The sequence below is a fragment of the Sylvia atricapilla genome, chromosome 4 (assembly GCF_009819655.1).
Source record: "Sylvia atricapilla isolate bSylAtr1 chromosome 4, bSylAtr1.pri, whole genome shotgun sequence".
NCBI classification, from domain to species: domain Eukaryota; kingdom Metazoa; phylum Chordata; class Aves; order Passeriformes; family Sylviidae; genus Sylvia; species Sylvia atricapilla.
The window spans coordinates 20,906,631-20,919,031 of NC_089143.1; the positions used below are offsets into that span (position 1 = coordinate 20,906,631).

At 42.1% G+C, this 12,401-nt stretch overlaps 1 protein-coding gene across 1 annotated transcript in view; it reads left to right on the forward strand.

Annotated features, from left to right (window-relative positions):
- The first annotated feature begins 2,863 nt into the window (after positions 1 to 2,863).
- The window catches only part of STX18 (syntaxin 18), a 59,334-nt gene continuing 49,796 nt past the window's right edge, over positions 2,864 to 12,401 (forward strand). Inside the window, exon 1 of the mRNA XM_066317253.1 lies at positions 2,864 to 3,107. Coding sequence (XP_066173350.1) covers positions 2,943 to 3,107 — 165 coding nt within the window. The 5' untranslated portion in view covers positions 2,864 to 2,942. The remainder of the gene's footprint in view (positions 3,108 to 12,401) is intronic.

Below are 12,401 nucleotides of genomic sequence, written 5' to 3' on the forward strand. Positions count from 1 at the left end.
GAAACCTATCTACTCCAAAGTAAGCTCTAAGCTTTTAAAGAAGGTGGCTGTGGAAGTGCAAAAGACTACTGAGGAGATGCAGTTACTGTATACAGGAAGCTCGGATCAAGTTCAAATGAAAGCTCTGGGCACCAGTTCTTAGCAACGGATTTTAAAGCAGTTGTAATCTTCAAAGCTATCTATCTCTACAGCAGAGGCCCTGGGTATTATATACCTAATGAGTTAGATCATTTGAGCAACCTTCTTTCACATTAAAAAGGTACTTTAGCTTTTTCTTTTGCCAGATTAACTGTTCAGTTTATTTCTCACAGATGAGATCAGCTATATGGAATTTTAATACTCTGTTTCTTCTAAAATGTGTCTGTTTATTTCCTTGGGCTGGAACGGAAGTTTTAAGACTGTTGAGGTTCAAAATTGCTTGTGTAATATTACTATTACTGTTTTGGGGTGTTTTTCAGTAACTATTGGTCACATGAATAAAACATAAATAAATAAGTAAAAGTAGAAATAAAGACATGATCTTGTTCCCAAAGAATTTCCAGCTAAGGTCCTAATCTAGTAAAAGAGTTATGTGCTTAACTGAGTTATGTGCTTAACTGTGCATGCCTTGTGAGGTTCCACTGACCTCAGTGGGAGTATTCAAAGTAGTTTAATATGTGTATAAATCTTTGCAAAATTAGGAGGTAAACTATAGTATGTCTGTTAAAATTTACTCTGCTTTAATGAACTGTAGATTCCTCTTTTTGGTCAAAATATGTATGCAATATTCCAGTTATTTTAAAGAATCTAAATCTCATTAGAAAGTAATTAAACTATTACTTGACAGAGGCACCAATCTGCTATCTTTTTTCTGAAAGCAGTAAGTAAAGGTGAAGTTCAGAATTTCAAAATAGCTTTCATATTTCTACAGTTTAAATGTGAAAAAAACAGCACTCTAATAGGAAAAAAGTCTGTAGATTCTTATCCAATGGCCACTTAAATGAGAATATTTTAAGGGAGTGTAAATCTTTGCTTTATTAAATATTGGAACAAAGCACATAGTTGAATGTTAATGCTATCACCTACACTTTCAGGAGCTTACTACTGTGGGCCAAGACATGGCCTTCTTATTTCCACAGACAAAAACTAACCTGTGCAAGTACCTGTGAAAGAATGTGTACATGGAGTGAGTTATTAGTTATGATAAGGATGGCAGAACCAAAGCACATGAAAATTACCTTAACTGGTAGCATTCATGAACATGTCTCAGAAGTGACTTCAAGGAGCTTAAGACTGAGGATGTCAGCATGATCAAGTCATTCCTGAAAGTTTATTAAAAGTGACTGCTCAGGTTTTGGTAATGTAAAGAAAATCCATCAATATTAGGAAACATACCTGAAAGGATCTGATTTAATATATGTGTGTTTTGCACAGCTTTATTAAACATGTCCTCTGCTGAAGTATCATTATACCAAATTTGTTAATCTTGAAAGAAGAAAGCATTTGGCTCAGGTTCAATCAAGTACTGCTTGCATTCTTGGAATGACAACTTTAATCTCCTTCATTGTCCACTTATTAAATACCTTAAATATATTCTCTCCGGTAAATCCAGCACCGAGGACAGAGACTTAAAACAGTTCATTTCTTTAATTAAAAATATGTAGCTATACCACAATAAAAACACAATTTAAAATAGAACAATATTAACGAAGCATGAATGAATGCTAATTATAATATAACTATGAGGGAACCACTAAGATACAGTTAAGGCTGAACTGATGGGAATTGAACTGAAAGCAGAGTAGTAATCAACATGGGAAGAAAGCCTGATACCCTGGAGTAGATAGGAAAAATAGTTCTGGTTGATTAAGTTTCAGTCCACTGGGGTGAGGTAGGATTTTGAAATTGTGTTCTTTGGAGACTGTGTCAGGGAATGAATGTGCTTCTGGTCAGCGAAAGGACAGCTAAAAACTACATGGGGTCTGCTGGATCCCACAGTATTGGGTGGCACATACGTATACATAAGCATATTTACATAAACACCACCACGAGTTATTTGGTCAAAAGCTTTCTCCTCCGTGCCACTGCACAGAACAGGGTAATAAAGTTGCCCCGATAACAAAGGTTATTTCACTGTACCAGTGCAGGTGGCAGCAGATCAGGGGAGCTGGGAAGTCAGCTTTCTCTTCAGGAGAGGAAACCATCGCTGCACGCTCCAGGTTAACAAGGTTGCTCTGCCTACACAGGGATATGTGGTCACGGGACATACACGGAATCACAGAAACACAGAATATTCTGTGTTGGAAGGGACCCACAAGGACCATCGGGTCCAGCTGCTGGTCCTGCACAGGACACCCCCAAGAGTCACACCTGAGAGCAGTGTCCAAACTCCTCCTGAACTCCGTCAGGCTTGGCGCTGTGGCTGCTCCCCTGGGAAGCCTGTTCCAGTGCCTAACCACTCTGTGGGTGAAAAACCTTCTTCTAATATCCAGCCTGAACCTCCCTGACACAACTTCAGGCCATTCCCTCGGGTCCTGTCCCCGTCACCACGGAGATCAGTGCCTGATCACACCTGAGGCGTTTCGTAGGGGAGTCTCACACCAGCGCCCACCCCAGATCGCAATGCAGATCTGCTTAATACTTATTAATCAACTCCAATTAACCTGCCTTGCACCAGCACCGCTTATCGACACCTGGCAGGACGCTCTAGCGGGGGTTTGTTACACCATACTAGTTCTGTTTTCCGTACAGCGGTTACACATCGCTGGCCGCCCGCGCAGGCCGTGCGGGGACACGGCCCGTCCGCGGCAGGGCGCAGCTCTCCCGCGGCCTCCGCGCCGCGCGGCCGGAACGCGCCGCGCGGCCGGAACGCGCCGCGCGGCCGGAACGCGCCGCGCGGCCGGAACGCGCCGCGCGGGCCCGCGTTGCGCGGGGAAGGGCGCGCGGCGGCACCGGCGGCCGCCATGGCGGTGGACATCACCCTGCTCTTCAAGGCCAGCGTGAAGACCGTGAAGACCCGCAACAAGGCTCTGGGGGTGGCGGCGACGGGGGACAGCGCCAGGGACGAGCTGCTCAAGCGGGGCACCGCCCGCTCTAAAAACGACTTCACCGGCAGGGCGCGGGAGGTGGTGAGTGCAGCCCCGGGGGGAGGGCGAGGGGTAGCCGGGGCCGCCGGCAGCGGCTCCGCCCGGGCGGGCAGCCCGCCCCTCACCGCCGCCTCGGAGCGTCCCCGGGGAGAGCCAGCGGGCCCCGGAGTCGCCCGCAAAGAGCCCCGGGGCAGCGCTTTCCCACACGGGTGTGGGCTGGGAGCGCGGCGTGAGAGCCGGGGCTCGGCGCTGCCGTGGAGGCCGGGGCCGGCTCCGAGCCCGCCTGTCGCCCGCGTTCCCCCGCTACACCGGGGGCTCTGCGGGCCGCGGCCCCTCCGGCCGGGGCTGCGGTTGTGTCCGTGCGGGTCCGCCGCCCCTCCGGGCCGTGCCTGCGTGCGCACGGGTGTTTCCTCCTGCCGGCTGCCACGTAACAGAGCGCTGCCATAGCACACGCGTTCGTCAGCCTTTGCTGTGCTGCTCCCTGCGTGCTGCCTTTCGCTTGGTTGCTTCCGCTGTCACACGGTGTGACAGTTCAGTGCCAGCCCTAGGCAGATTACATGTGCAGGGGTAATCGGGACGTTTTAGGACTTGAAAAGACAAGCACTGAAAAGTTTAGGAATTACAGAGGTGAAAGCTGATCGTCATTAACAGCAGTCCTGAGTCCATAGTCGTTGTGTAAAAACAATTCTGTTGTATGTTGTTTTCCTCCATACTGAGTCAAAGGCAGGGTTTGAATAACATATCTGTGATAATGCAGTGGACTGTATTTTGAATAACTAAGAGGAACCCTGAGGAGACAGACTTACGGAATGGGTATGCCAGTTAAGACTAAATGTGGAACGTGCACGTAGTTTATAGTAGCAGGGGAAGCACAAGTAAATCTGAGGGTTTTAGGCTCCATTCTAGGAATTTTAGGTTCTAGATGCTCTTACAGCCACAGATTTGGTTGTTCCCTCTGAACAGGCTTTTTGCCTCACTGCCCCCAGTATTATTATCTCTCTCTGAATTTTGATTCCTCCTCAGTTTTGGCGTCTGTATTTCAAATCATTTACAGTCTCAGGCTGGGTTCATGCCAACCTCTTCCTCCCTTCTAGTCTTTGCTCAGTGTTTCCTTCTTCTTTGCTTTTGCCTCTTCCCAAGTTTGGTTTTCTTTTCTAAAGTTCTGTTCATACATACTCAAGCCTACCTCCACCTCCATCTTCTCCGTGCCCTGCTGTAGTCCTGTGCAGTGATAGCATGCTATAGCCAGGTCCCCTTTTCCCTGCCGTGGTTCTTTGCTTCCCCCTGTTCACAGCTGCTGTTTCCTGATAATCCCAGTTTTTTCACTGAACTCCTCACCCTTTCTGAGTTTCCTCAGTGCACTCTCCAGACAACAGAGAGAAGGACAGAGGTGTGGACAAAAAGTGCCATGTTTAATTTGTAAGAGCATCAGGGGAAGTAAGCAGCTAATGTCAGTGGGGATGAGCTGAACCGTGAGAGCTGACAATGGTTTTAATTAATGGTACTTATACAAATTTTGACTTTGGAGAAGAAGCAAAAGCTGAAATGTGGTGTTGTGTGAATACATGGTCCCTGTTGACAGCTGGTCAGTGAGAAGGAGTGAGGTGGGCTGGCTTGTACCTTTGTGACAGTGAGCCAACAGCCCACCAGACCACAGAGCATCATTTTAATGTGTGAATAAAACATTGAAACAGCAGTTAGAAGAATAAGCTTTATAGTAAAATAAATTATGATTTTACCTGTTTGTGTCAGCCAAATACAGTTCAGTTTGATTATGTATGTGTCAAACCTTCTTTCAAATACTTTATTGTAGTTTTTTGATTAAAAGTTTAGCTCCTTCAGTCAAGACTATGCACCATGGCTTGGAAATATAATATTTTGACAGATGGATTAATTCTTTAATGAATTTCTTTTTTAAAAGGTTTTCAAAAGCTAGTGAATTCTTGTCACTGAACAGGTTTTTTGTTTATTTTTTAATCTGAGGAAGGTATCAAATGTTTAACTAGTGTTGTCTGTAAAAGTTTTAATGAACAACACTGGTCAGAATCCATATAGGATAACAGTGAAGACCTTGAATAAGCTACACTTAGTCACCAGTTTCTTCATGCCTTTCTTGGTTGCAGAATAGGATATTTCTGTTGAAAGGACCTGCAGCTCTCATGTACTCCAGCTGCCTGACCCCTTCAGGGCTGAGCAAAAGTTAAAGCAAGTTATTGAGGGCATTGTCCAAATGCCCCTTGAACACTGACAGGCTTGGGGCACCAACCACCTTTCTGGGAAGCTTCTTCTGGTGCTTGACCACCTGCTCATTATAAAATGCTTCTTAATGTCCAATCTCAGCCGCCTCTGGTACAGCTGTGAACCATTCCCAGTCATCCTGACCCTGGATACCAGAGGGAAAAGATTGGCACTTCCTTCTTCATGTCTTCTCCTCAGGAAAATGTAGAGCAATGGTGTTGCTCCTCAGCCTCCTTTTCTCCAGACTAGAAAAGCCCAAAGTCCTTAGTGTAAGTTCTCCATCTGACATGCAGATATGGAAATAGTGAAATAACAGAGTCTACACAGAGATTCCTTTCAACATTATAATTCTGTGTCGGTTTGTATAGCATCTTGCAGGTGTGCTGATGCTGCTTGTGCTCCGAGCTCCAGGAGTAGCAGCCAGTTGCTCATAGCTGCTACACAGCTGGAATGTGGGGACTGGGTGGGCAATCAGCTGTAGGGTCAGAGATCTCTCTAGTCCATTCCACAGAGGTTTTGTATCACAGAATGTGTTTTAACATTTTGCTGAACTATATTAAGCGATATAAACCTATCATGCATTCAGTGTTGTCTTTCTCCTTTCTGTCCCTGAAGGACTGTGAGCTTTGCTGTAGGATTCGTGGACTGTGTAGACTGTTTTGGGTTTTGACTTGTTTGTATACAGTCTCTAAGTGGAGTTTAAGAGGGGAGATTGAAGGTGCTTAGGGTTTGGAGAAGAAGCTGACAAAATTGTAACCAGTAATCCTACACAGCCTCTGTATTTATAGTAGAGGTTCATTGCACCTGGGAGATAAAGTTATAAATTCCTATTTTATGCTTTCAAACTTAACATGATTTTTGAAGGAGGATTAAGGATTGAAGGAGGCACAGAGAATGTAGAATATAAGGGTTTTGACTTGATACTGTGTGGAGAAGTTGGTTTAAAGATGTGTGCTCTTGGTGTTTTGTGTTAATCACAAGAAAATATTTCAGCATTTGGTATTTGTATTTCTTTGAAGCTGGCTATTTTATGCTCAGGTATACTGTGTTGCTGCAGTCTCTGAGGAGCTGATGAAGGTTTTTGTATTTGAGACTAAGTTCTTGACACAGGGATGTTAGGAGCTCGCCTATAACCATGGTAATGTTAGTCACAGTGACAGGTGTTGTTGGTGATGTTGTTAAACTGTGATAAAACAGTTCCATTCATATAAATCGAAGATGAATGTTACAGCTCTGAGCTGCTGAAAGGATTTTCTTTACCCTGGCATTGACCCATCACTGTTTATTTGGTTTGGGGTTTCTTTGGTCTGTCAGCTGCCATTGTACAACCATCGGGTTGTCTGATGTGTAATGTGACTTATGCTTTTTTATGTTGAATATTTTTGGCACCCCTCAATCTCTTCACCAGCTGCATATTGACTAGGACCAGGTGAGAAATTATTGCTGAGGATCAACACGATCCTATAGCTACAGGAAAGCTACAGTTACAATGACAGACTTTCCATTACTTGCAATTTATAAAAAACTTAGAATTCCTTATGTGTATGTTAGTACTTTTTAGTGAGTGAAAACAAAACATTTTCTTTCTCTTAGACTTTACAGTGACATGGTTTTTTAAAATGCAGTATCCAGGGATATTAAAATTTGCATTTCTTCATACTTCTGTATAGGCTTATGTAGTTTGATCCAGACTGGATGCCAGGTACCCACCAAAGCTGCTCTATCACTGCCTCATCATCTAGGCAGGGGAGAGGAAATAGAATGAAAGGCTCACGGGTCAAGGTAAGGACAGGGAGTGATCTCTCACCAACTGGGTCATGGGCAAGACCGACTTGAATTGGGGAAAATGAGTTTAACTTATTACCAATCAAATCAGAGGAGGATAATGAGGGGTAAACCAAAATCTTCAAAACATTTTCCCCCCACTCATCCCATCTTCCCAAGCTGAACTTCACTCCAAGTTCTCTACTTCCTTTCCACCAGTGGCACAGGGGGACAAGGAGTGGAAGCTGAGATTCCTCACACATTGTCTCTGCTGCTCCTTCCTCCACAATGGAGGACTGTTGACACTGTTCCCCTGATCCACAGGAGACAGTCCTCTGTGAGCTGCTCCAGTATGGATCGTTCATGGGGTCCTGCCAGCAAAACTGCTGCAGTGTGGACTTCTCTCTCCACAGATCCTGCCAGGAGGCTGTGTGAACCTCCTGTGGGCTCACAGCTGCCTGCGAGCATCCACCTGCTCCACTGTGGAGTTTCCATGGGCTGCAGGGGCACAGCTGCATTGCCGTGGTTTGCACCAGAGGCTGCAGGGGAACCTCTGCTCCGGCACCTGGAGCACCTCCTGCCCCTCCTTCTGCACTGACATTAGTGTCTGCAGGGCTGTCCTCTCACATCTTCTCATTCCTCTATCCTGATGCAATTACTGCTGTGCAGTAACACTTTTTCACCTCTTTCTTAACTCTGTTATCCCAGAGGCACAGCCACTGTTGCTGCTGGGCTCATCCTTGGCCAGTAGCCTGTCTATCCTGGAGGCAGCTGGCATTGGCTCCACTGAATGTGGGGCAGGACTCTGGCAGCTTCTCACAGAAACCAGTCCTGTAGCCCCCCACTACCAAAACCTTGCCATTCAAATATTTTATTTCTTGGTATGGTGTCAGGTTTGGGATTAAGCTAAATGACTGAAGAATTTAAAGATTAGAGCAAAAGTATTTAAGTAAAATTGAGCTTGCAGGAAGTGCTCAGTGAGAAACAAGCAGTTCAGAACTCTAGTTTATGTGACACTGGTTCACAGCTTTACAATGCCTTAAATCTGGATGTTTTAAAAGATTGTTGGTTTTGCAAAGTATTTGGCATTCAAGCTTCTGTTCTAGGACAATATTAGGAAATCTGACTCTCTAGGCCTTACCTTCTACATTTTTATGGTGAGTATGAGCAGTTGGGAATATAATCTGTCAGCTATACTTCGATATTTGAAAATATTGAAAGAACAAGAACTTGGTATGATTGCTGACTGTTAAATGTGTGTTGGAGAAATGGAATCAAGGTTGATACAGCCTGTTAACAGAAGTAAATATAAATTAATGGTAAAGCAGAATTTAATGGTATTTTTAATTGTAGTAATGAATAAAATCTACTTTGCTTTGGGAAATTCTCTTTAGGGCTTTGTGAAAAGCGAAAAATGGAAGAGTTGGAGCATGAATTATTCAAAAACAATATCAGGCATATCTGAAGAAATATCCTTGAGAATGGAAAATTTGAAAGGTTAATTACTTCTAAATCTTTAAATGCAAAATTTCAGGATGATCAAATGTCCCTGTTTGAAGCTGTTGAACACATAAGGATGCCAGATTCATGAGGCTGCAACATCTGTTATTCATATAAGTTCTGCATATGGATTCTGTAGGATGATTAACCGATTCTTCAAAAAAACATCGGTACAATAGGCCAATATTCACACAAAAAATATGTTCAGCTGCTCTGTACAAATGTGTAATGAGGAGGAAAAATCCCACATAAAACTTGTCTCCAAAACTAGTTCTTATGAGAGCCAGAACAAATGGCATTGAATATAAATTTTAAGCAAACCTTTTAGTTACAAGGCCATTTGACTTTTGTAGTACATTGCTTTGGCTACACATAGGGCAGTGGTGACTTCAGAATTTTATTTTATTTCTTTAATTTTACATACTCTATGTAAAACAGCTTTTTCATGCATACCTGTGAAAGTCCAACTTATTTCATTGTTTGGAATGCAGCCTAAGGAAAATTTAAAATAGTGCTGTTAGAAGAGATGGACAGGTGTTGTTTTGTCCTCGGTGCCAGATTTGAGATATTCCTGTACATCTTTGTATTACAAATGCAAATAAATACAGATAGGTTTTTAGAGCATTCCCCTAGGACAGAAAAAGAGTCGGAGTGTTTGTATATGATGTTACAGTTTATTCATTGCCACTGTCACTGCATTAAATAAAGCCTAAAAAAGGCCCGAGGAATGCCCAAAAAACCAGGAGCTGGTCCCCCAAACTGACTATGGAGAACCACCTTGAAAAGCATCATTGTTGACGAAGCACAACTAAAAGGGAGTGTTTTTAAACATGTACATTTTCTGATCCCTTTCAGAGTGTTCAGGATTGTTTGAAGAGGTACCAAGAATAAAATTCAGCCACTGAAATTGTGTCATGTATGCAGTGCTAATAGAGAAAGACAAGAAAGACAAGACTCTCACTGGAAAATTTCTATGTGTTTACAAATAAAAAGTTTGAAAAATATTAGATATAGATTAGATTAGAAGATAGTTGAAATCTGAAGATCTAGATTTCAAACAGAGGATTCCTTGCGCTTAATACAATTCTAATATGATAAGAAAAAAGTTGACTTGCAGGCTGGGAGAATGACAGGCTTTTCCACTGTCTGCTGGTTTCAGATATGTCATAAACTTCAGTGATTTGCACCAGTGTGCTGATGCAGGGAAAATAAACCATGCCTGTTCTAAAAGTAAAAGGTATAGAAAAATAAAAATGCCAAATAATAAATGTTTTATTGGCATATGCAGTTGTTATTATTATGATGCTGGTTCTGGGTCAAGTTCAGGTTGATGACTCCTGAATACTCAGGCTATAGATGAGCTTTTCAGAAGGCTGGGAAATATCCAAAATAATGAAATAGTCAGTTTGTTGTATTAACTTTTACAGGATGGGACATGTATTCTCCAGATCTAAAACAGAACTGAAAGGGGCTTAATCTTTAAAACTTCCATATCCGAGAGTAGTACCATTGTGGGCAAACGCAGGCAGAGCACCAAAGACTGCATGGTCATGTAGTGAACTGCTTCTGTTGTAATTGAATAGCTGATACTTACCAGTGCTATGAGGGAAACGGCCAAAAATGGTTAAAGTTGTGTGCTTTAATGGTTTTGGTTTTATACTCCAACTAAAAAATTATAACCTGATTTAATAAGGTTATTTAATAAGATTTTTTTACTCTAGTGATTACATAAGAATAACTCCCATGAGAGAATATTTGAATGCAGGGGAAATATATACTGTTTGTGGTGTAGCCAAATTAGAGTCTTTATTAGAAATGAATGACTGTGCCAAATTTTGGACAGTGAGTGATATTTCAGTTCACTTAACTTTTAATGAGAGGTAAGTTCTATTAAATTGGGCCGGTTGCTGAGGTCATTAGGATTAATTCTGACTTCTCCCATGAACAGTTATGAACAGTTGCTGTTTCCCCCAAAGTTCACCTATGATGTTGCATTTGGTACTCATTTACGTACACATGGATTTCCCTCCCCCATGTTGTAGGCAGAAAATATAATTTTAATTTGTACTTTTTCAAATAGGGAGTTACAGTGTACTGCTGTCTAATACCTCAGATTTATCTCTTCCCCTGTGCAAATTACAGTTAATGTTAGTTTTTTATTTTGAGCATTTATTGGTTTTGCTTCTTATTTTCTTCATCCTTGTTGGAGAATTTTAGTCTGAGAGATGGAAGAACAAGATGATAATTTTAATTAGTAGATGGGAAACATCTAAAAAGCTGGTTAAAGAAATAGCAGAGTAAAGATTGAAAAAAAAATCCGACTTGGAGAAGAATGAAATGTTGACCTTGTTCAGTACATTAGGACTAAATGCCAAATCATTAATGTTCCCCATGTGATGCTTCTGGTTTTAGCAAAAATCACTTCAGAAACAATGAGGAGGGTATTGGTTGGCCTTGGGGAAAAGTTATGAACTCCTGCATTTTGGGAAATGTCTGTGCAGATGTCTGTCATTGTTTCCCCCTGCTTTGTTTGTTTGTTTTAAAGTACATTCCCAACTCCATGGGAATTATTTTCTGAATTTAACAGAACAGCAGGATTGAAAGTTGGCTTGGGAGACAACTTTCCTTAGTTGCCTCTTAATTTTGTTTTGACTAGCTGGACCTCATGTGGTGCTGAGGAGTCCAAAAGTATCTAACACTGCAGTTCCCATTTTGAGGATGTTGTCTTCGTCCTCACCTCACCTCCTTCCAGGCTGCTTGTGGGAGGTTCTTTCCTGGACTTGGAAGAATTGTTACATCCTGCAGTTGGTAACTGTGAACTCTTTCCTGACTGTGGTGTTCCATTGAGATGACAGCTTTTGCAAGTTCTTGCTTTTTCATCCTGCCACAAATAAGGGTGATGTTTGTGGAAGTAGAAGAAAGCTGAGGTTTATCATAGGTAGCCGCCTTTTTTTCTTAAACACGGTTTACATTAGCATAACTTCTGAAGGAGAAAGATGGGCTAGGGGCAAGGTGGTAGGGCTTGAAGTGTCTGAAAAGCTGGAGAGACACAGTGGAAAAGATAGACAATAGAACGTGTGCAGGCATAGCTGGAAAAAATGGAATGATCAAGGTTGTAGAAGAGATAGTCTAACAGAGGTAGAAATATGAGTCACAAAAAAAAATGAATATCAGAAAATTATATGAGGTTGTGATATACTTCCTCTAAATAGGGAAGAGAGGGAAGTGGAAGAAGGTAGAAAAAAGATGGAACTTAATATTTTAAGATTGGTGGATTTAACTGATGCATTTATACTTTTTGCTGTTTGTCTGAGTTCTTTATCAAAGATTTTGAAGCAAGGACAGCTCATTATTTTGAGTATGAATCATTTCCAGTAATTTGAGGAAAATGTTCTTTACTGTTGAAAACATTAAACTGTGGTATAATTGCATAGAAAGTTAAATGATGGATACTTTTTTGAAAATGTGAGTTTCCTGGCTTCAGGGTGGTGTGTCAAAACTTTCTGTCTGGCAAAAGAGCACATTTTGTAGTGATCAGGTGTTGTCCCTTTTTACCTTTTCATTCTGACTCTGCCTTCTCTTTCGATGAAGGCTGGTGAGACCTGTGGAAAAGTGCATGTGCTGCATGGACACAAATTTGCATCTATTCCATTTCTGCAGGTATTGTCTAGCATTTGAAAAGCAAACATAATGAAAACCAGATACAATTAAATGTAAAACTTTCTTTTGCTCTTTGATTTTCCACCATTAATGGATTGCTTGTCATTTCACACTGGATAGGGTTTTTTTTTGTGTGTGCATTTATTTTGTTTTTTGTCTTTTGGGGTGTGGGGT